The sequence below is a fragment of the Macrobrachium rosenbergii genome, chromosome 13, assembly GCF_040412425.1.
Source record: "Macrobrachium rosenbergii isolate ZJJX-2024 chromosome 13, ASM4041242v1, whole genome shotgun sequence".
In the NCBI taxonomy this organism is placed as follows: domain Eukaryota; kingdom Metazoa; phylum Arthropoda; class Malacostraca; order Decapoda; family Palaemonidae; genus Macrobrachium; species Macrobrachium rosenbergii.
Window position 1 is genome coordinate 21387385 of NC_089753.1, and position 26309 is coordinate 21413693.

Consider the following 26309-nt stretch of genomic DNA (forward strand, 5'->3'; position numbering starts at 1 on the left):
TTGGCTCCAGTGACTTCCTCTAAATCCTTCTCCATTCTTTCGAATCATGAATGGCTCAGTGACTTCCTCTAATCAAGACTTCTCCATTCTTTCGAATCATAAGCTCAGTGACTTCCTCTAATCCTTCTCCATTCTTTCGACTTCCTCATCCATTCTTTCGAATCAAGAGCTCAGTGACTTCTCATTCTTTCTCTAATCCTTCGCCATCCTTTCGAATCATGAACTCAGTGGCTTCCTCGAATCCTTCGCCATTCGTTCGAATCATGAGCTCAGTGGCTTCCTCGAATCCTTCGCCATTCTTTCGAATCACGAGCTCATTTACTTCCTCTAATCCTTCGCCATTCGTTCGAATCATATGCTCAGTGATTTCTGCAGGAGATACTTTGCACATACCTCATTCATCTGTAATTTCTGGGCCTCTCCCATTTCTTTGTTTTTCCTACCTGCAACTCCTGATGGGTTCTGAACTTTTTCTTAACACAGTAAATATTATTCCAGCCTCTCTCCGAATCACTGTTACTATACACTGAAAACCAGTAACAGACTGACCCCACGTCCAAATTTAATCATCATATCACCATGTTACCTCATCATTAACAAAGCAATTCAATTTCTCAGAATTATGAAATTCAATTTTCACATCTACAAGATTAAATTTTCAAATCTACAAGATTAAATTTCAAAGTCTACCAGATTAAATTTTCAGATCTACAAGATTACATTTTCATATCTACAAGACCGAATTTTCAAATCTGCAAGATTAAATTTTGAAATCTACAAGATTAAATTTTCAAATCTACAAGATTAAATTTTCAAATCTACATGATTAAATTTCAAAATCTACAAGACTGAATTTTCATATCTGCAAGATTAAATTTTCAAATCTACAAGATTAAATTTTCAAATCTACAAGATTAAATTTTCAAATCTACATGATTAAATTTCAAAATCTACAAGATTAAATTTTCATATCTACAAGACTGAATTTTCAAATCTGCAAGATTAAATTTTCAAATCTACAAGATTAAATTTTCAAATCACAAGATTAAATTTTCAAATCTACATGATTAACTTTTCAAAATCTACAAGATTAAATTTTCATATCTACAAGACTGAATTTTCAAATCTGCAAGATTAAATTTTCAAATCTACATGATTAAATTTTCAAATCTACAAGATTAAATTTTCATACCTACAAGACTGAATTTTCAAATCTTCAAGACCAAATTTTCAAATCTACATGATTAAATTTCTAAATCTACAAGATTAAATGTTCATATCTACGAGACTGAATTTTCAAAACTCCACGACTAAATTTTCAAATCTACAAGATTAAATGTTTAAATCTACAGGATTAAATTTCAAAATCTACAAGATTAAATTTCAAAATCTACAAGATTAAATTTCAAAATCTACAAAATTAAATTTTCAAGTCTACAAGATTAAATTTCAAAATCTAGAAGGGTAAATTTCAACATCTAAAAGATTAAAGTTCAAAATCTACAAGAATAAATTCCAAAATCTAACATCATATTTCAAAACCTACAAGATAAAATTTCAAACCCTACAAGATTGAACTTCAAAATCTAGAAGCTGAAATTTCAAAACCTACAAGATTGAACTTCTCAAAACCTAAAAATTTCAAAACCTACAAGATTAAACTTCAAAATCTATAAGATGGAATTTCAAAACCTACAAGATTAAATTCCAAAATCGACAAGATCCGTCAGATACCATTTCTAGAATTTAATCTTTACGAGACCGAAATTCAACCCGAAACGACTATATATATACCATTTCAGGACCATCAATTATTCGCCGAACGAAACCGCCAGTCCCTGCGTAGTATTCCAGTTCCGGAAAATCATCTACTTCCGTCATGCGGCGCAAGCAAGGTTCAAAGGCCAGAGGAATCCAATACAAGGGGACACGCAAGCAACAACAAACTGTCCTGTGGCCGCCCCAGCCGAACCCTTGCTTGTATTACAAGGCAGGGGAGACGTTGCATGCACTCTATTGAAAATGCCTTTGCTTTGGACGAGGGTCGAAAGGGAAGGGGGACATGGATTTCGACATAGGAAAGTCCTCGTCAAAAAGTTACTCTGAACATCAGGAACAAAAACAATGCTACTAATAAAATGTCTAAATATTCTTGGTAAACCACATCTAATAGTTAAAAATATACAAGACTATATGTATATATATTTCCCCCCAACCTCAAGAAAATGGGACCAGAGTGTACTGACTCTACGGTTCCTGGCTAAATGCACTTCTCTAAAGCACTAGACTAACCACCATGTACATAATTCAGTTCTAGGGTAAACATTTGCATATATGGATGTATGTATGTATGTATGTAAATATATATATATATATATATATATATATATATATATATATATATATATATATATATATATATATATATATAACTGGATTCTTTCCCGTGATAAATATATCCCAGGAAAGAATGTGGATGAGGTTGCACCAACTGCTCTACTTTCCTTATCTCAGCCTCTCAACTGTTTAATTTTTGTATAACTATAATGATAGCACGCGGCATGACAACAGGTCAGTGAAACTGACCAAAGAACACTGACTGCCCTGAGCTTTCAGTCACGCAAGATAATGCCAAATGGCTACCGACTTGAGAGCAAGCTTTCACCAAAGATACAACAACAGCAAAAAGAAAAGCAGTGTTAAAAACAAGAAACATGTCTACAGCAAAGGTCATGGCACTATTAACTCTACATTCACTCAACCCCTACGCAAACGGCAAAAGCCGACTCAAAGCAACGGGGCTTCTCCTCCTACCAATGCTGGGAGAAAATGATAACATGGTTCCGTCGATCACATAGCCTAGTGGGCGCGAGTTCGCCACAGCGCGGCCGGTACCCAAGGCCATATATTGCTAGGGAGGAACCCGTTTCAGAACCGACTGACCTAGTCTGCAGGTGCCAACCGCATGACATACTATGGTCTACGCTTACTCAGGCAAGTGATTGTGAAGGTGTTCGATGTACTTTTACCATGGTCCTTTATGCCAGTCTCTCATGGAACGCGCACACAGACCTGGTGTGTAAGATGCTGCTGGTAGGTCATCGACTCAAAGACTGGATATTTCGCTTTCACAGTTTACAGTACATGGAATTCAAATGCATGACCCTAAGAATAAAAGTGTGAAAAAAGTAACTACCACCTTTATCACCTATACTTTTACTGAGGAACTGTTCGGCAATCACCTATGAGGATTGCCAAAGGCCTTGTAGGCCTGTAAGAATCCATGTATAAATATAATGAATCTGTTATCTATATGAAAGAAATTTACGGAAATCCCTTGCCCTGTTTATTTTCTCTAGATGCACCGCACGTTATCGGTTGGTTACAACCCAATTTTCAAGAACTTATTCTAAAAAATAAAATGTATATTTAATTGTAAAGCGTAGTATGTCAGCATTATTTAGGCTAGACTTCATAAAAGAGAATATACATCTAGCCTAAAATCGAAGACTCGAAGGAACCACATTACAATTTCGTGGGTCAGTTCTCTTCCAGTACGTTTTTGAGAATATTAATCATTCCTCTGGTTTGGACGAAAATCGTTATCAACCATTCTACCCAACTGAGACGACCACGGTGAATGCACAAAATGAGCAGTGATTCATTCTTTTTTAAGAAGAAATAATTTTAAAGAAGAAATAATCAGTCATTTAGCCTAATTACAGCACTTGCACCTAAACTGCTAATAAATCCATAAATTTATTAACAATTCTGAACAGACTATTGCGTTATTGACAAACGGTACAGTTTATTATGGGTATAGGTAATTAAAAACATGAATAACGTTAAGACAAAGGGGATTTTCACGTCAAGTTTTAAAGAATATGCCGCTATCCCTGATTCTCCTTCATTCTGGCTGCGACCCACCACAGTGATCTAACCACTAAACACACAATTCACTGCTTATGCCAGCAGAGGCGAACGAAGATTTAACGAAAAGCGTCTAACCTCCTCGCACTGCAGAACAGCTTCTTATACACACGTATCTAATCTTACTTCATTATACAGCAAACGGCACAGAAATACAAATCAGTTCGGCCAGAACATAAAACAAAGTGGTATCATCTCTGTATAGTATAATACAAGATCCTTCCATAAAAAAAAAGGAATTTTCATCCCTTCATGCAATTAACTTCGGAACAGAAAAGGAAAATACATTACCCTATTTTGCTCTGTAAGAGTGCACGTGATCTAAGCTACAGAAAGAAGAGTACCCACATTAGGCCTATATCGACAATGGAGGATATACAGTAGCTGTTACATGTACACATGACTAGCAGTGAAACACGTAGAGTGCGCGTGGTATAACAGAAAAATGAATCTGACGTCATTATATACACAGAAAACCTCTTATTCTCTAAAAACAAATAAATAAAACCTTGTGGTACTCACCGACCTATTGAGAAACCAGCCGAGGAATATGATCCTCTTCTTCGTTACTAGTACAAGGAAAGCGGCCTCCAACTTCGGTAGAACTCGTATTATTTGAATACATCTGAACTACAGACTCAGTCAAATCTTTATAAGCAATCCAATGCATGGGAAGCATTGGCGAATAATTTGTGGAGTTATTTTCATATTTGCGCGTATTTTCTATATTCGTGAGCCATTTCTTTATTCTGACAAAATAATGTCAAGGCTCTCTTTTGTATTAATAGGCACTGAATTAAAGAAAAATCTTTTTCCACACTGATAAATAGGTTAGACTGAATAATTATGTATTCAGGATTTAAGTGAATGCAAGTATAAGGCTTTCTATCTAACAACGCCTAGTAAGGTATATAAAAGAAAACTTACTAGCAATTATCTTAGCAAAACGCCACATGAGACTTCAAAATATAATTTAAATGACACTACTGATTTTCACAACAAGAGAGAGAGAGAGAGAGAGAGAGAGAGAGAGAGAGAGTCATGTCTATTTACAGTCATTCCAATGTTAAAAATCTTCTTGTGGCTGGATAAGTTATGCTCATTTCATTATTTAAATGAAATTTATTTCAATAAGTTTCAACGAAGCTTCGGCCTAATCTACTTCAGATACATGAAGCTATCTGTCGCCTTGGGCATTCATATTTCAAGAGACAACCTTCACCCAGAAAGGCACCCATATAAAATCTGGAGGCCCTCACATCTTCAAAACAAAGGTCTGAGTTACATTGAGGTGCCGAGAGTGAAACTAATATTACACGTCTCCTCCTTTGTTCAGTTGGGTCTCTTTCAGTGCCTAAACCACCAAGTTCGCGCTTCGATACATAACTAAAATACAGTCAGTGAATTATTACAAAGGAACGGTGTATCCTGACAAAAACTAGGCCTTTAGGCCTATCATTCCCTTAAGCTGAAATGTGGATACGTGAAACACTCGAAGGTTTTTTTTCTACGGCAAAAATTACTTACAGCTTACCCGTTACTCCTGCTGTTGTTTTTTTTTTAATCTTTCAGCCTTCTAGGGTATTCGTGCAAGCCTTTACGGACTTCTCAATGACTCACCTGGAATAGGATGACTGGGAACACGATCACGGAAGCCCTTGCTAAGATAGACGCCGCTGACAGGAGAACAGGAATCGACGGAGGTAGCAGACACATCTCCACCACCGTCCAGCCCCATCACAGCCGCCAACACCACCACCATCACTAGTAACCTGGCCATGGTTCACTTACAAACACTTAAAAACAACGACCCCTACGGCTATCTAAGGAGGCTCCGGGAGTCGATTGGCAGAGCCCTTTGATTCGCTAACACAGCTTATTAACCACTAAATAATTTTTCATTTTCATCGGCGGGTTCCAATCGAAACAACATTCACGCGTCACAACTCACAGCAGACTCGTCTTTTCTCCCCCCTCCAAAGCCTTTGCTGCCGGTCGCCGGCTGGCGCAAAATGTCGTACTGAAATCATAACGATATAGTTTCGTTGCCTTCCTCAAAGCGGGATTTTGTATTATAAAATTGGTCTGTGCAATTATATAATCACATAATTTAGTTAATATAACTCACTAATATGCAGAAAATGACAAGGTACTATACTGGAATGACTTGCCTGGCAGCGTTGCTCAGACGTCTGGTACCTCCCCGGAACCCACCATCCAAACCAATCCGGTAAGAGGAAGGCAGCTGTTCCTTTTCCACCCATACCATCTGTATCAAAATTGTTACTAATAAACCCCAACCATTTTATGTAAAACTTTCCAGTGGCAGAAACGAGCAACATTCATTAGAAGATGACGGTAGGAATTCGTTACTCGTGCTGTAGAGTGACATTTAATCCGTCTGCGCCCTGGAAACTACCACTCCAGCATCCCCTCCCCCCAACTGCAAAAATAAATTTTCATGAGCACGTCGTCTGAATCGACATATTGCTGAAAATTACTGTGATTCTGGGGTGTGATGAGACGGACGCCGAGCCAGCCACAGTACGAGAGGAGTCGTTGACTGTCTGCAGTAAAACCTCGGAAAAGAATCCTATTCGTGTGCAGAAGAAAATGTTTACCCTCAAAAATAAAATCTAACTCACTAACACGAAGTGATGTGGACTGACAGATTTGACACTGAATGACTGATTTAAACGTTATCTGGTGTCGCAACGACAAAGGTCAGGTTTAGCCTTTATTTAGCTGTATGCAAACGTGAAACAGGAAGTTAAGTCGTGGTTATTTGCTGTGTATAGTGCAAACATAGCCTCAGTCATTCCTTTTTTTCCAAGAATTTGCTTGATAATTTTTTCCAGTCAGTCTCTCACCTTTCTTTTGTCTATAAATTTTCAGCCGTAGCTGTACGTTTAAAAGACAAAATCTTTGAATTTTTTCCCCTATCATTTATTTAATTATTTCTTATTTTTGGTTGTTTTTCCAAACATGAAAACCATGCCAATAACTCAAGATAACATCAAATTATAGACAGTTCTTCAAATATGTAAATGCTACATTTTCCATTTACAAACAGATATCTAATAATCGTTATGCGCGCGCACGCACACAATGATATGGAAGGTTCAAAAGAGGAGATTCATTTTTTCCAAGCTTTCAGAGGCTCTTCTGCAGCCATTTTCAAGAAACCAAATATTATAAACAACGAATTTGTTTTTGGAATGCTACACACACAGACACACACACACACACACACACACACACACACACATATATATATATATATATATATATATATATATATATATATATATACATAATTTTATATATTCATACGGAAGAATAATTATCAGATATTGCCGTAATTCACAGCCACAATGAGAGAGAGTGAGAGAGAGGGATAATATCTTCAGAATGGCTTCACCAAAGAGGGATAAGAATTGCCTTGTCAGTCCCTCCCGCTTGTGATGATAAGAGCATTCTACCCTAGAACAAGTCTCATTGAATTTTAACAACTCACTTTCATTTTCACATATTTATCCAGTAATTTGTTAAATTATTTCTTTATTCTTCTAACAACTGATCTCTTCTTCCTCTATTTCCTGATACCTTCAGCTACTTCTTTCTAATGAGCACCATGTTCTTTGGAAGCTTGAATTTCAGGGTAATGGCACCTGTGGGCTTGTTCTATATGAATAGGATTCATCTTCTGAATAATAATAATAATAATAATAATAATAATAATAATAATAATAATAATAATAATAATAATAATAATACGTTTTGTTAGCGTACTAATCACTCAGTACAGAGCTGTATACTACTTCTCGGTTATCTTCTCTCCCTTCCCCCCCTCCCCACCTCTCTCTCTCTCTCTCTCTCTCTCTCTCTCTCTCTCTCTCTCTCTCTCTCTCTCTCTGTCAAACCCATCTGCAACCTACGACAGTCGACAAACCACCAGGTACATTTTTATTAGACCAACGGAGGCATGCTGGAATTAAGCAATAGTAAATGGATAAACTCAAGCTGCAAAGGGCCGGGGGAGGAGAGAGAGAGAGAGAGATTTTCGTTACGTAACAATATTAAAACAGTTACGTATATCAAAATGTTTTCCCTCAAATGCACACAAACGTTTAAAAGTTTAGAACCGGATATACATAAAAAAAAAAGGCATATGTATAACAACCACTACCCGTGTCTGTTCGAGAGAGAGAGAGAGAGAGAGAGAGAGAGAGAGAGAGAGAGAGAGAGAGAGAAGGGGAGGGAGAAAGAGAGAGATTATTAAAGCAAAACAAAGGCATTTTGTGCCCAAAACCAGATAATGAGTGGACCCAGAAGACAAAATATGAAAGAAACACATTCAAACCAGAAGATCATCCGTTTTCAGTTTTCTGTAAAAGAAAACTACTGTGCCGGCTTCGTCTGTCCGTCCGCACTTTCTCTGTCCGCCCTCAGATCTTAAAAACTACCGAGGTTAGCCTCGGTAGTTTTTTTTTTATTTGATTTAAGATTATAGTTAGCCATAATCGTGCGTCTGGCCACGACATAGGATAGGCCACCAACGGGCAGTGGTTAAAGTTCATGGGCCGCGGCTCATACAGCATTATACCGAGACCACCAAAAGATAAATCTATTTTCGGTGGCCTTGATTATGCGCTGTAGCGGCTGTACAGAAAACTCGATTGCGCCGAAGAAACTCCGGCCCATTTTTTACTTGTTCTGAGTTAATGATCCTGGCAATAGATGGCAGTGTTTCCCGCTGGCCTTCTGTGTCACGGGGGGGGGGGGCCGAGGAAAAGGGGGTTACAATTAATTCGTTCTAATTAGTGATCCATGTCATTGCGTGTGTTCTGGGTGTAAGATTCGGTGGGATTATGGTGGGCGGGTCAGCTCCTATACGCGTTGTTTGCATGCAGGAATATGACCAGACGCCTCATATGTATATTAGGATCTTCAGCAGGAAGGTTTTGAAGAAAGAAGTGAGGATTACTGCCGTGTTGTTTCAGCCATAATTCTTGGCCATCATCAGGGCTATACTGGTTTTACTGTGGAACTATATTTCCTGTGTAGGAAAGTGCGGTCAAAAACATGAAGATTAAATACAAGAATAAAAAAAGTAAAATGAACAAAGAAATTAGAGAATTGTTGTTTTACAGTAACAGGTGTCATTTATGCATTTGCATTTCATGAAACAAGGAAATATATATTAATATATATGTGTGTGTATACTATAGTATATATATATATATATATATATATATATATATATATATATATATATATATATATATATATATATGAGTGTGTGTGTGTGTTTGTTATACTCATCATGAGTTCACCAGCATATGAATTCACTACGCAGCCATGAAAAATGAAGGCAAAAAAATGTTAGTTTATGCCCGATTGTTATTACTCGTATAAACAAAAAAAAATAAGTTTACATCGTGAAAATTCCACTGTGAGTGTAGTTTTTTTTCTGTTAAGAGTCGCTAGTACGATGAGGTTGATGATGATGATGTCACAAGCTAAAATAAAAAAAACTCGTGAATCTCTCTTGTATAAAAAGACGTGTGTTTTTTGTTAACTAAAGCGGGAAGTGTTTTTTCCCCACCAACATTTCACATTTGACTTTTAAGAGTTTGATGACAGTCCAAACAGTACATTCTCTCTCTCTCTCTCTCTCTCTTCTCTCTCTCTCTCTCTCTCTCTCTCTCTCTCATATCGATTGATCGGAATATGGAGCTTGATGGCTGAATGACAACCCAAACCATACATTCTCTCTCTCTCTCTCTCTCTCTCTCTCTCTCTCACATACCTCCAGATCTAGACATTGAACTTGATTTACGTAAGATTCAAAACAAAAGTAATGAATGAAATGATTTCTTGTTCTTTTCAACAGGAGTAACCGAAGATTTGAACGAAAATATTCGCTACTGTTTGAAAAAAGTCAGCACGAAGTTCTACTGTATCCTGTTGTGTGTCTGTGAAATAAATAAGCATTAGGAAAAATGAATTAAGTTATGCGCAGTGAACCCGGTTAGTGGGTAGCGACCTTAGTTCACCTTACGCGGTGCACTGTAGGCATTACTTAAGTTTCTTCACAGCGTCCCTTCGGCCCCTAACTACCACCTCAGTCATTCCTTTTACTGTACTTCCGTTCACATTCTCCTGTTTCCATGTTGCCTCCCACCCTCTCCTAACAGTTGTTTCAGAATTATTTTCAGTGCTGAATGACCTCCTAGGTCCCAGCCCCTGGCCTTTGGCATAAATTTCATACTCCAATTTATATATACTTAGTGAAGTTATTCAGGTACTGTTCGTATAGAATAATGTCATTCATAATAAATATCAACAAGCTCCTTTACACTAATGCCATTGTCACAACCTACCACAGCCAACTGATTACTATGTGAATATTATTATTATTATTATTATTATTATTATTATTATTATTATTATTATTATTATTATGCTGTTAAAAAGTTAAATATACCTTAGTTTAACCAGGCCACTGAGCTGATTAACAGCTCTCCTAGAGAGAGCTGGCCGAAGGATTAGACTTATTTTACGTGGCTAAGAACCAACTGGTTACCTAGCAACGGGACCTACAGCTTACTGTGGAATCCGAACCACATTATACAGAGAAATGAATTTCTGTGACCAGAAATAAATTCCTCTAATTCTTCATTGGCCGGCCGGATAATGGAACTCGGGCCTAGCAGAGTGCTAGCCGAGAACTCTATCGACTCGTCCAACGAGGAACTATTATTATGCTGTACAAAAGCTATTTACATATTTCTCTTTGCCAAAATATGAACACTGGCCAGTTGTTGGCCAATATTAGCGTGCAAGAGGAGCGAGTCACCAGAAAAACTGAGAAGGCTCAATATACAGGATAAAAATTCGCTCGATGCAGCCACCTGGTTTAACAGGACGTGCTTAAGGGAGGTTATTACCATTACCTGGAATATTAACGTCATAACTCTCTGGTATGTGCACTCCTTTAACTCCTTTAGATATCCTGAGACAACCCCCATAGCGGAAATCAAGATACAAGAAGACTGTGTGGTATATGTAATGTGTTCTTCATTGGCGGGGTGGGTAGAGCTTTCGGCTAGCACGCTGTTGGCCCAGCGTTCGACTCTCCGAGCAGCCAATGAAGAATTAGAGGAATTCATTTCTGGTGATAGAAATTCATTTCTCGTCATAACGTGGTTCGGATTCCACAATAAGCTGTAGGTCCTGTTGCTAGGTAACCAGTTGGTTCTTAGCCACGTAAAATAAATCTAATCCTTCGGGCCAGCCCTCTCTAGGAGAGCTGTTGAACCAGCTCAGTGGTCTGGTTAAACTAAGGTATATGTATGTAATGTAAAGGAGAAGGCTGGGGAAGCTCGCCTGAGATATTATGGCAATGTGGTAAGAAGAGAGGAGGTGGAACCAATCAAGAGAGCTAAGAACATGCCAGTGATCGGGAGGGGGAGGAGGAGTGTGGGGCGTCAGCGGATCAGATGGATGGATGTAGTGAGGTGGAATATGGGGTGGGGTGGGACTTGGGGAAGAAGTTTCAAGAAACAGAAGTAGATGGAGAAAGTTGACTCGAGCGGCCGACCCTGCTATACAGTGGGACTAGTAAGGTTGAAAGAAGAAGAGTCCTTATAGTGGAAATCAGCAATCCTCCTGGGAGTACACGGCTCAGAACTTATTTCTTTTCTTCTCCTGCCTACAAAGCTTTGGAATTCTCCTCCTGTTTCTATCTCCCTATGGGGCAGGGAAGAATTTCTGACGATTACAGAGCCCTAGATGCTTGATTAAACGCATTAATATTTGTAAACATCCTTTAGTATTGCTTTGCTTTCCAAAACACGAACGTGTAACTCAAGGTGCAATGGATGAACGAACGAAAGCATAGTATGCTGCACAAGTGCACGGAATGGGGTATAAAATCTAGGACAAAGGCCAAGCGCTGGGACCTATGAGGTCTTTCAGCGCTGAGAGGGAAATCGAGAGTAGGGGTGGTTTGAAAGGTGTAACAGGAGGAATATCTAGCAGTTGCGCTATGAAACAATGGAGAAAAGGAGATTATGAACGGAGGTACAGTAAAAGGAATGAAAAGGGTTGCAGCTAAGTAATGCCTAGCGTGCACCGCGTGAGTTGCACTGACGGAACTACCCCTCTACGGGAATACAAATACACGTTAGAAGGAAAGTGTATACTTACTACAGACATTCATAGCTCTACGTTGGGTGAGTCGGTAGAGCTGCGGATTGTCACTCGATGGGCCGGAGTTCAATTCCCCGACCGGCTGATGAAGAGTTAGAGGAATTTATTTCTGGTGATAATTTCTCGCTATAATGTGGTTCGGACTCCACAATAAACTGTAGGTCCCGTTGCTAAGTAACCAGTTGGTTCTTAGCCACGTAAAATAAGTCAAATCCTTCGGGCCAGCCCTAGGAGAGCTGTTAATCAGCTCAGTGGTCTGGTAAAACTAAGGTATACTTAACTACAGACATTCAGTTGCAGCATTAGATACGGGTTACACAACAAAATGCCTTTATTTGCTTAATCTTAAAGACCATTGTTTCTGTTTACAGAAACCCTCAGTTATTAGAAAATACATCAGTTGTTTTTGTTATCTGTTGATTATACGTTTTAATTGTAGGTTTTTGGCAATATCTATCTGCAGGAGATGCTGCCCGCCATTACATAACACCATAATCAGCTGAGTGTTCCCGGTTTATGTAAAATGACCGCGGGTCCCGTGCTGTGATTCCTTTTGTTAATTGTTCCAGAAGTTTTGCATAACGTTCGTGCCGACCTGCGCAGTGATTCAGAGATCATTGTGATTATTATTCAGAAAATGAACCTTATTCATGTGGAACAAGCCCACAAGGGCCGTTGACACGAAATTTAAGCTTCCAAACAATATGGTGTTCATTTGAAAGAAGTAACAGAAGGTTACAATAAATACAGAAAGAAGGAATCATTTATAGGAAAAGAACAAATAAGTTAAGAAATGAAAAAAATAAATGGATAAATGTGTTAGTAAATTATAAGATACAAGAAGAATTGCTTTTGGATGTAGTAATGCATTGCAACTTCGCTTGAACGTTTGAGGCTCCAATTTCACTGGTTCCTTAGTGAGACTGTTCCGCAGTCCAACGGTGTGAGGAATAAAGGACCTCTGGAACTAAGTAGTTCGCCGGCGAGGTACATTTAGTGCATATTGGTGTTGCTGTTCAGCACATCTCGTCGATCTCGGCAGGAAAGGAGGATCAGAGATTCATTGGGAATGTGAACGATCACCATTAAAATACAACTATCAAAAATTGACAAACAGGAGACCAGCGTCGATGGTCCAAGTCATAACTGGTGTTTGTTCGTTGTCTTGTAAACTTTACTGTTCGATATTAGATTCAGTATTTATAGTTTTGATCACTGATCAAAATGTAATGGAGGAAATGTCATTTCTGGCTCTTTACACCACTCCACCGAAATCCCACATCCTATGAAGTGGAAAAGCTCACGAAAACCTATCTTTGACGGCTACGCCAAGGCTGGTGCAGAAGACCAGGTCTAGAAATCTTTCTAGGACGATACAGAAGACCTCGACCTAGAAAGCTTTCTAGGCCAATCCAAAAGACCACGGTCTAGAAAACTTTCTAGACCGATACAGGAGACCACGGTCTGGAAAGCCTTCGAGGCCGATACAGAAGACCTCGATCTAGAAAACTTTCTAGGCGGACAGAAAAGATCACGGTCTAGAAAGCTTTCTAGGCCGATATAGAAGACCACGGTCTGGAAGGCTTTCTAAGCCGATATAGAAGACCACGGTCTAGAAGGCTTTCTAAGCCGATATAGAAGACGGAAGTGAAACAGCTCGAGTCGAGTCGGCGCTCTCGGTCGCAACAACGCTCTTCACTTCACTCCATAGACAATGGAAATCGGGGCCCCCGTTGATCGACCCATCCTTTGAAGATCGTGCCACGTGGTTCTAGGCTCTCCTGAAGATAGGAGAGAGAGATATATACGGGCCTTTGTGCTCAGACTCTCTTCGAGTGATCCTACGTGATTATTCTTATCAGCCATGATGCTACTTCCGATTTGAGACGTAAAATATTTAGCCGTTTACTTGTTAATCTTTCTACTACACTGAATGTAAAATGCTTGGCGGTAAGGTTTTCCAATGAAGCGCTTATCAACCCAAGCACTATAGTCTCAGGCTTTTTGTTCAAGAAACAACTTTATTTTATCCAACAGGGAACATATCGTCTGTCACTGTTCATCCGTTTGGCTTCATACTGCTGAACTTAAATTACATCTTATTTAAAGAATATATATAGTATATGTATTTGCACATGTATACACGTTTACTAATCACTAGTTTTACATAAATACAAGAACCAGCATCTAGTGCACTCTCAAGTTTTCGATTCCCAAAGAACTCTTTTAAATACATCTTCAGTGTGGCGTTCATGACCATGATTTTTCTCTGCGAGTGGGTGTTTATTATTATTATTATTATTATTATTATTATTATTATTATTATTATTATTATTATTATTATTATTATTATATTCATAGTAGCATGAGTCTTGAAACGGAGAGAAATCCAGTTATGTACTCCGAAAGCTCTCTGTTTAGATTTATTTTGTATAAATATGTGTATACCCATACATAACTATGGATTTGTTTCTCCATTATTATTATTATTATTATTATTATTATTATTATTATTATTATTATTATTATTATTATTATTATTATTATTATTTAAAACAAGTACGTGATTAATCTCCGGGTATATGGCCACCATATTGGAATCAGCACTTTTCCCCCCTAACATACAAAACATGCTTCAGCTAAACTTCAAGATTGTTTCATCAACTGATCGATTAAAATTTTTCTTGAACGCCAGACGGTTTTGTCGTCTTTTCCCAACCTCTTCGTAAACGAAAAAATGAAGAAGCTCCAAGGTTTAGAGTTTTGATTAGTGAGTAAATAGTAAAAGATAACGGAGAACGGATTTGTGCAAATGCAACCTTCGGGAAGTAGATTCGTAAATAGATAATACTTGATATGTATGTAAGACATCTTATGTAACGCTGTCCGTAGACGCGTATGTTTGTTGTGGTTCTATTATATACGCTTTGTATTTTGTATACGCACTTACCGCCTTCTTCAAAATGTCCGCTCTATAATCAAGACGCAAGAAAGAAATTGGTCTGATTAATCTCAGTACATCGACACGACAAGCGACGAAAGATGGGATTCAACCTCAGATACTACAGTAAAAGACCATCATTCTCTTCCCACAGGTAAGAGTAAAGAATTGTAGTATGTGTTATATTTGCTAACACATGCGACAGTACTAAGGACAAATAACAAGAATTTTCAAGAAAAGTTCATTCACCACGAAGAAAAACGAATTTACATTACATTGCAAGACATTTTATTACCTGCAGTGGCAAATTTTATTTCCTCAGCTATAGAACTGCCGTGCTTGAAGTTTCTGAAATTCCTTTTGAGTTTATGATCAGTTTTCAACCCAGTGGTTGGTTTTGTTTTCATCGTTCTTCTTCATCTTTTTTGACCAGAATCATTCATGGAATATGGGCTTTTGAGAAATCGGATACGGTGGTATAAATAAAAAATATTAACCTGGCAGATATATGACGAGCCATAAACAGTTTTGTGGGGTCTGCGCAGAGCTAAAGAACGCACGTAGAAGAAAACGGTGGAAAAGAATATGGGAAATAGAGGCTGATTAGAGGACTAACTCAAATAAGCTGGAGTTGCTGTACAAATGTTTTCATGTAATTCAAAAGTGTCAAATAATTCATGATGATATTTATGTTTTTAAAGCAGGAACTAACGTAACAGCTCTTTTGTTACATAAATTTAGTGAAACTTATATGAATATTTTTTAATATTCCATTTTTGTAATAACTTTCTTTCACCGGAGCAGAGGATTAAATTAATTTTCCCCGCCTCCTACCAAACTTGAACCCATTACACTTACGCGTGAAGACTAAGTACTGTTGCAGTATATAATAATAAAATACAATACAAACGAAGAAAGATTAATATTTTCTTCAAGTTCATCTGTGTGTTTCTACAGAAGTATAATCAAAGATACAAGATTAATTTACTTAAAAAATATACAAGCATGTTTCAATTATTCTAATCACAGATTGTAACACGTCACAAAGAATAATAGTACTGCAACTAGTATATAATCCATTTGCATGGCGGGATAGCTAGCGATATTCTAATGCTCATTTCAGCCGTTTCAGTGACTTTATTTATATAATTATTTATTTATTACTTTTTGTTGGAATGGAACGCCTTCATTTTTGCACAAAATAAAGCCACAATGGAAGGCTTGTTTTTTGTTATGGTAAGTACACGAGATATATTCTGATATTGTGGTCTGGGATACGAAACTAAAAATCAAGTCGATTATTTGTTCCCTCTAAAATATGTGTCGGTTGTTGAGATTGAGGTATTCATGTTGCCAATGGCAACTCTATCGAGGAGACACGACGCGGCAGTTGCCTGTTCGGTCTTTTTGACAGTTTACCATGAAAATATCAATAAGAAAAGATTCTTTTGTAATTTCTAGATTATCAAACTTTTGGAAAAAATATTTGTCGCATTTAAAGCAGACAAACCGCCAGTAAGTTGCAAATTTTTGTGGAAACATCAGTAAACAAGAACATTGGGGTACGAGATAGGCATCCATACGTATGCACCTGACATAGGAGACTTATTGTAAATGGTTCGCCTGGCTTCAGTAAACGACGTATCTTATTCCAACGACAAGCTGTGCACGCATTCATTTCATAAATTAAGGCCATAGCATGTTCCATAAGAGTGATATCTGTCGTTTATATCAAAACTGTAAGAACATATTACATTACGTATAGCCAAATTTCGGAAAACAGTGACGAAACGTTTCCAAAACTTTCGTTCACCCAGTGCCAATGCGTCCGACACATAAAGTCTTATTCTACCTGGGGTCAGATGGCAAAATAATAAAAAAGTAAATACATACGTTTTCTTAACGATCACCACTCCATGTCGTTGACGTTCTGTCCCCAGACACCTCTTAGGCAGCAATATGTCATGCTATTTCAAATACTACCCTACTCTTATAATTCACACGCGAGAAGTTATGAAATTACCTTTTACTTCACTCTCATGGCCAATGTCTTTTCATTTACCTACGAGATAAAACATAATTTAAAGCCAATCGTTCCGCGCCACTTCCAAAGCGCTGGCAGGACCCCCATTATCAAATTAATAGCTTATTCATCAGATGTATTTGCTCACACTGCATATTCCACATTCACTGTTTGATATTCCGTATCATAGCATTGATTAAACAAAAAAGTTTTAAGTTTCTATCTGAAAGACTTCAAAGCCTCAATCTGCCTCAGCTTAATAGGATTAAGCTTATATATAATCGAGGAGCTGCGCATTTAAAGGCTCAGGACCCACAGACTGAGGAAAGACGCGGCTCTACCAACTTGAAAATATCAGTAACTAGTCTCGTATCAGGTCGATTTATTGGTCGTATAGTCTGTAATAGGTCCCTCAAATATCGAAGAGAGCCGGTCTTAACTTGATGGGTCACAACACACAATCTGAATATTATTCCGGCCTTCACCGGAAGCCAGTGCCAATTAATGAAGACAGGGGTAATCCTGGCAGCGAAGCAACACCTTTTATTAGTCTAGCAGCTCTGTTCATAATTTTCTGCAGTTTCTTGAGCTGTACACTGGGCAACTTATAATACACCGAATTACATTTTTCCAGACGGTTTATGAAACAGTTGATGACAAGATTCTTAACAGAGCTCTCATCAAGATATTTCCTCACAAAGGCTATATTCTTGAGATGGTATCCAGCAACTTTTACTATATTGTTAGTTTGTGAACTAAGTGTCAGATTACAATGCAAATACACCCTGAGATCACGGACCCTATCAGTTATCTGGACCAAATTTTCATTTACACACTTAACTAACACCCAGACTCCTTAAGTTACTTTCTTTACTAACTATCATAAGCTCAGTCTTATTTTCATTCAATTTCAACTATTTCAAAGTCATCCATTGTTTAATAGTCGGCAGAAATTCATTTAAATTTCTATTTATATCCTCAATATTTGTAACAATGAAGTAGAACTGCGTGTCATCGGCATACAACTTAAATTCTACTCCAAGATTATGTAGTATAGACAAACGAATTGTATAGATGCAAAATAGTACAGGGCCAAGCACACTTCCCTGAGGAACTCCACTTGTCAAGGGTTCATACGGCGACGACCTATCTTTCAAATAGTCCTTCAAAAGTTCAAGTTGCATCATCTACGACTCCGAAGGATTGGGGATCATCTAAGAGTAGACCATGTACAACTGTCGGAAGCAGCTCTAAGATTCAAGAGCACCAAAATACCACAATTATCCTCATCCATCATTTCCAATAAGCCTTTTACCACTGAACATATGGTTGTCTCTGTGGAATATAATTGTCTGTATACAGACTGGCAATCGGGAAAAACACCTGCACTATTTAGGTAAGCCACTAGTTGTTTGAGGATCGCATATTCCATAATTTTAGATGTAAAAGATAAATTTGATACAGGCCTATATGAACTCATCTCCTGATAGTCAAGAATACCTTTTAAAACCGGCTTAACAATTGAAATTTTCTCAGACATCGGAAATTTACGTTCAGAGATGCAGCAATTTGTGTTTATTCGATCTACGTCGACTGTGTGATACAAGATCGCCTTTTGTGTGTTTGCATTATTATATGATCGATATAAATGGGCATGGTTATGATCTATATAAGAAGCCATGACTATTCGTTGTATGTATAAGCATTCAGATGTATTATTTAAGATATAGTTTGCATCTTTATCATAGGCAGCCTTCGGTATCGGACACGGATATGGATGCACGTTTGTTGTGTGCTCGCAACTGCGACAGTGTTGCCGTTTTGTGGTTTTTCGTCTGATAACTTGGTCAGGTAGTGATAACTGGCATCTCTCTCTGGCCACACTGATTACGACTGCATCTTTCTTTGTAAAAAAAAAATACAACATTGCTTAATTTTGGTAATTAATCTTTGATAAGGAAAATACTACCATAAATAAAATATATACAGAATATAATTTTTTTTATTTAATCCTTAACTAATAAAAGTTTAAAGATGTATCATATATAATTTTAAAGCCGCGAATCGAATATCTACTGATATAACGGTGAAAATTAAGGCAAATTATGCGTATGCCATTGTAGCGGCAACACTGACGTTTAGTCGAATTCAGTGTTGCCAGATGGTGAAAATTTTCACCAGACTTTGAAAATCTGGTGAAATGTCAAATTCCTGGTGAAAAAATAGATGAGAGTTTGGAATCGACCAATATTTGGTGAAAATACTGGCGACCAACGAATAATATTGAAATTACCAGAAATATTTTGCTTTTTATTCACTTCACTGCAGAATTTTCATCCATTATGGAATTAATAACATTTATTAGATTAAATAAATTTCAGTATACAGCCAAGTATGCTTGAAATGCGTTCGTGTTTGTCTTAATGGTTATCTGGCAACCTCAATTGAACACAGTCGAGATTCGAGACTCTAATCTTGACCGTTGGCTGCATTAGGCAAATATGAAAATGGTACTGCACTTTCATGCCCTATTTCTAATGCAGCAGTGGAGCGCATTTTCAGTTTTGACAGTTGTGTAAAGAACAAATATCGTAATCAAAAGTCAACTAAATTGCTTGATAGCATTGAGTGCATTCGATCACATCTTATGATGATAGGAATCTGCTGCACTGAATTCAAAATTACTGGAAGCATGGTTGAAAGATTTACTTATGTAAGAAAGTTAATCATTCTTTATTCGAACATGAAGTAAAGCCATATCTTTTTTTTTTATTTCCAATAAAAGAATTTTTTGGAAGGTCTCTCGCAAAGAGCCAGACAGTGAGGATTTCTCTAACAGTGTTTGCTTTTTTCTTTTTGATTTATTAATTGCTGAGGGATCTAGTTTTTTTCAATTGTTCTTTTCAAACTATGAAAGATGCCTTTTTTTTATCAGGCTTGATATAAATCAATGCTACAACATGAATAAAACAAAAATTTAGCATTTGAAAAAATGTACTAATGGTTTTTCTATTTTCATTTAAACTTATATGTAGGCTACTATTTTAATATGTTGGTGAATTCTGGTGGAATTTCGATGCTTCTCTGGTAAATTTGGCATCTCACAAATTCACAATCTGGCAAACTTAGTCGTTTACCCACACTGAGTGTGGTCAAGGGCATTGCTGAGGTCAGCATTGCCGAAACGTGAAAATCTGGCCTCCGGTGTGGAATTTTTGATGCATAGGATGATCGGTGCAGTCTGCCACATCAAGTGTTGGAAAAAATTTCCACACTTTTAAGGGGCTTATTGTAGTTAGATATATTAGTTTCTTGCCTCATATGATTCACTGACCCATATTCTCGGTCATTTGCATATTTATATAATAATGACTGAATAAAGAGCCATCAAAGAATGGTTATTTGCGCCGAATCATGAAACAGCAGACGTCGATCGAGCATTGTCTTGATTAACACATCGAACGCAGACAACAACAGAGCGACACCAGCTTAGATACAACGCTGTCTCTTCCAAACACGTGTGTGTTCGTGTGTTCGTCGATCGTCATCATCGGAGTCGACAGGACAAAACAGGAGCGTCTCGTTTTCTTCTCACAGGAACGCGATTTCAACCATACAATATTTCAGTCTTTCTCCTAAGCATTGTTGTCTTAACGTATGTACAATCACCACTACTGCATTGCCATGCTGCATTTAATCATGTACCTCATAATGTTCCAAGAATCTTCTCGGTATCAAACTGTGTATGTTTGTTTGCCAAACGTCTCTCCATTTCACATTTATTATGCTATTGCATTGTATCCATTAATCTGTCTTGAATCTCCAATTGGCCGGTGACCCTTCCACTGATGTATGTTTCATCACCATATGTTAATCATGTCTCTTGATATCATCATCTGTTTGTCTGCCGACAAACACAGATGTCGAACCTTTATGTCCGTTTTACCTGTCTGTGTGTAGATCGCTACATTACCGCTCGCACGCGTCAATAACATCTTCCAAGATTCTGTACATCTCTTACGGGCTGCTCTAGAAGCAAGAGCGTGCTGGCACAAGGCCAGCTAAATCTAAAACAACAACAAGTACATCTCAGTAAGGAACAACCAATAAACCAGTTAACACCCAGCCAGTATGTCGCTCATAACCCAGTCCTTACACTGGTGACCCCGGAGTGACTCGAAGGACCCGGCCGACCCAAGATGACGACCCACGCCTGATAGACCCTTCGCCGCCTCGCTTGCCGTTCCTGAGTTCTCAGTATTAGTCCGACCCTCCGAGATGACCCACTCCACCACCGAGCCCTGATACCTCCTCCAGGAAAACCTGAATACTCGTACTGGACGAGGCTGACCAACGGGGACCAGCCACGTCATCCTTCAGCCTGCTGCCGCCCCTCGAGCTGGCTAGCTGCAGGATCAGCCGCCGTCATCCTTCAGCCCTCGAGCCGGCCACCGAAGGATCATCCGACGTCACCCTTCAACCAGCCCCGTCCTCCTCGAGCTCCTGCTGGCCGGTGCCGCCCTTCAGCCTCCTAGCCTAGCCCAAGCCCTTGGAGCCAACACAATTGTCATAAGACAATTTCCGCATCGATGGTTATTTGCCCGACGCCGTCTCTTCCAAACAATCAGACGTTACACACGTCTTGGGGAGATTGTAACGACGCTGTTCTTCCAAACACGTGTGTTCGTGTAATTCGTCGATCGTCATCATCGAGTCGACAGGACAAAAATTTCTTTCTCTACAGGAACGCGATTTAACCATACAATATTTTCAGTCTTTCTCCTAACATTGTTGTCTTAACAGACAATCACCAACTTGCATTGCCATGCAAACATTCTAATCATGACACCCAACGAATCTTCTGTATCAAACTGTGTGTATGTTTCTGCCTTAAAGGTCTCTCCATTTTCAATTTATTATGCTATTGCATTGTATCCATTAATCTGTCTTGAATCTGCAATTTTTAGAATTTCCTGACCCTTCCACTGACTGTTTCATCACCATATGTTAATCATGTCCTTGATATCGCCATCTGTTTGTCTGCCGACAAACACAGATGTTGAACCTTTATGTCCGTTTTACCTGTCTGTGTGTAGACGCTACATTACCCGCTCGCATGTCAATAACATCTTCCAAGATTCTGTACATCTCTCAGTAAGGAACAGCAATAAAAACCAGTTAACACCCAGCCAGTATGTCGTTCATAACCCAGTCTTACAATACCTTCTAATTAAGGCAACTTAAATCTATTTAAAACTGTTTTAATAAATGTAAAAAGTGATTGTGATTAGCTTTAGGGGAGTTTACGGGAAATGATCTTTAGACTGTGAAGGAAAGCATATATCGTTTTATGTACGTTAGATTTTACCGAGGATTGAATGACAAAAATTTAGGCGAAACTGAACTGGCTGGTCAGTGGGCAGTGTTGCCAACTCGATGTGACAGTAAAGCGCTAAAATTGGATCGCAAAGGCACTAAAAAGGCTCTAGACTTTCTACTTAATGCATTAAAAAAACGCCAAATAAAAAATAAACCGTAATTATTAAAGCTTATGCTCTACTTACGTGTACTGATCATCATTGAAGATTATATACGTGGTTCTGCTAAATTTAGAAGTCTTCTAACATTCCAATAAAGTCCTCATCTGCATGCAGAATCTACTGGTCATTTTTACCAGACACATATGTAATTCTAATAGCCACAATGCCCTCTTAACTTCGCTAATTCTCTGCGCTTTTTAGATATGCTTGTAACTAAGCCGATATCCAAAGGGAAGATGAAGAGCCTGTGACGGCCGGCCGCGGGAAGCGAAACCCGAGTTACCTTAATCATTGGAGGTCACGTTGCCGACCTGGCTACGAGAAGGATAAAAAGTCTATCACTTTCATAAGCTTCGAGACTTCCAATTTTCTTGACATCACTTGAAGCTCACATTCATAGCAACATTGCCCACGCCTCTTCAATCCATTTAATGGCAAGAATACTATTTAATGCAGAATCCTCGTTCCTTAAAAAGCGCTAAAAAAAAAAAAAGGCGCCAGCGCCAAACGAAAATTTTTGGGCGCCGAAATAATTGAAAGCGCGCCAAATCTAGCGAGAAAAGCTATGAATTAACAACACTGTTTGACAGTGGCGTGGGAATGTGGCAGTACAGATTAGTTGAACAGGAGTAACGACTGTGATACCTGACGACGTCGGAAGACAAATACAAAAACGTGTCGGAGAGATTCCCGAGTCCTCGGTTGTCATTCTGTGCTTGCTGCATTATCCTAAGTATAAGGAAACGAGGTAAATATGTTTGCTGAAAAGTTACAGTACACTTTGCGAAAATGGCAAATAAGACAAATTATGACATAAGGTAAGAATACCGGCTCCCGACGACCCACCTCCATATCTAATACGGTAAAACTTGACCCAAAACGGTAACTAAGAAACACTTCTAGGTTACGTTAGGTTGGTATTTTCAGGTTCTTTTCGTGCCCTGTGATTTCCTGGCCGTGTTTGCATGAAAAACCCAAAATGGTTCATGCAAAAACGGCCGGCTGGAGACTTACTGGCAACTTGACATTTTACCGGTTCCCCACGTGTTCTCCCGAAGTTCCCACTTCTCAGCATCATTTGATTTTTAAACGCCTTTCCCGTTCTAGGGCAATAGCTAGTTCGTGATTGGTTTGCAGGGGATAGGCCTAATCTAGGCTTTGATTTGATCAATGTTACTCGGAGAAGCTTCAGCCATCAGAGTGAAGAAGAGAAGACTTATCTTAAGGCTAAGTTAGGATCTCATGACGAGTAGGCAAGCGAAGGTTGGTTAGGGCGACTTTACCCTAAGTTGATTACAGTTTTCGTTAGCTTAGGCCTAAGTTAGGCTATTCACATTCTCCATTACCTTGTCCCTTAATTAGGTTAATCCTTTTTGGTAGGACAAAGTAATAGCTCCGCGTCGGGTATTACCTTGGAAATTGACCTTTTTTTAGTAATTTGGTTGCTTGCCAAGAATTTAACATTATTTTTTGTTGCTTGACTGTAATTAACTTGTAATTAACATCAGAACTGATCTTATTTTAGCTATCATGCATGTGCAATGTTATAGGGGAACTTTTGGTAAAAAGTGGAATTTCCTTCAATGGGGCCTGAAGTAACACTGGTAATTCTATAGGAGAGGGCTGCACCAGTTTCTATGTGTTAAACAGCTTAAAATTCTAAAACAACACCATATCTGTGCTTCAGTATAATTAGATAAGTGAGAAAAACTGTTACAACCACCAACAACCTTGGGGGACCACAGGTGGGAACTGGGGTTTTTGGGTGGGGGAGACAAAGTTGATGAAAAGCTGGGGAATGTAGGGGAAAAAAGGCTAACAGTAAAACCACATGTAGACTGCTGTTTAAGCCTAGGATCTGTTGTCAGCAAGGGGGTGGCAGAACGGCGCTTTGCACCTCATCTGCGAAATTAAAGATTCTTGGCAAGCACGTTTGTACTGGCAAGCGGTACTGTTGCGCTGCGCGCGCCAGCCACTGGTACCGTAGATATGTAAACTACCCCTAGTCCCTAGAAGTGGTCTGGTAAAACTAAGGTATACTTAACTTTTTTCCCTAGAATTACAACTGTGACTTACCCAACTATGATGGAGTGTATAGTGTAGCTGCTGCATGTAAGAACAAATGCAGACGAGTTGAGGAGTCACTATGATGAATCTTGAAATATGCAGTAGCCAAATAACCTATGAAGTGCTACCCTGTTGTATTAGTATGGGCACCTGTGGTGGGGTCCACAAAATTGATACTAGGTGCTTGTACCCCTCTTCCTCCAAGCAATTATATGCTTTCCAGCAATCTGAGGCAATAGTAGTTCCCTCGTGAATATTGTCTTTAATAACACATAGTAGTGTTTCACAATCCCTTTGTTCAACAGGCACTGCAAAAACTTCTCGTGATTCTTGGCAAATTCTTTCAAAAACCAACTGCCCTTCAATTATGTGTCCAACATTATACTTGCGTCGCCCAAACTTTGACTCATCAATTTCCACGTTGCAGTCTGGACCACCAGTTTTCTTAAGAGTGTCTGAAAACCCGATGCACTACCACCTCTCGACAAAATGACGACCAATCCGAAATTGCCATGTCATTTAAATTAAGTTCAGATCGCACTACCTTATAGGCAAACCAGTCTTGCAACCACAGAAGCACAAACGTTAAATTAGTCTTAGTATCAAGTTTGGATCGGTAAAACCAAGTGTTTGTGAATATAGGCACTTTAAAATTACACCTTTTTCTGCATTGTCCTTCAGTAATGTACGATTTATCATGATGGAATACACATTTTTTTATGTCAACTCGATAGACAGAATTACACGAACCACAATGTTTTTCTGATAAAATTACCCCATGGTCTTGAAAGTATTTAGTCAACTTTTCAGTGTTACAACTATAAAAATAAAAAAAATCACCATAAGTTGTGACACAGCTCTCACACCTAAAAGGTAAGTTTTCAGCCAGAACACTTGCACTTGTAGAAGGCACTGCAATGATGATGAACAAATTAGCCGTGCGAGAGTGAAAATTTTCCATATTAATTGTGTAACAACGGTTCATAGAGAAATAGGAAAGTAAAGCGATTTAGCCTGTACATATTGCATTCGTCACTTTTTTACTTACTTTTTTTTAGTCCTTGCATGCGCGTGCAGATACAGATGTCAGTCTGTAGTTGACTTGATGAGAGACGGAGCTCTCTTGACTTAGTTTTTTTGCGAGTTTTTACATATTAAAGTACTGTAACTTTTTTGGAACTAATAAGCGTTTTCTCACTTAATGACTAGTATCTGCGAATTCTATACACTATTCTCCGTAACTAGGGAGCTACTTTTTTTAGAAACCAGTGCATCCCTTTCCTATAGAACTATGGTACACAGCCTACTAGGTTAGGTTGGGTAGGGTATGTTAGGTTAGTACGGTTCCTTTTATAATAGATTTCCTTAGCCAATCCCTTCTTTAACATATGGCTCCCTAATGTCTCTCATATTCGCGGAACTGTTCCATGCAGTCCGTGGGGAGCTAATACTTAGAAATATGTAATTTTCTAAAAGCTTAGGCCTATGTTAGGTTTATCACATTCCTCTAATAGCTTAGGCTTAAATTAGGTTAATCAAATTCCTTTTTAACTTATGCCTTAATTAGGTTGATTACATTCTCTATTAGCTT

At 38.5% G+C, this 26309-nt stretch overlaps 1 protein-coding gene across 1 annotated transcript in view; it reads right to left on the reverse strand.

The window, feature by feature from the left end:
• Positions 1–5914, reverse strand: part of dlp (dally-like) — a 390852-nt gene extending 384938 nt beyond the window's left edge. Inside the window, exon 1 of the mRNA XM_067114476.1 lies at positions 5551–5914. Coding sequence (XP_066970577.1) covers positions 5551–5710 — 160 coding nt within the window. The 5' untranslated portion in view covers positions 5711–5914. The remainder of the gene's footprint in view (positions 1–5550) is intronic.
• Positions 5915–26309: the final 20395 nt, after the last annotated feature.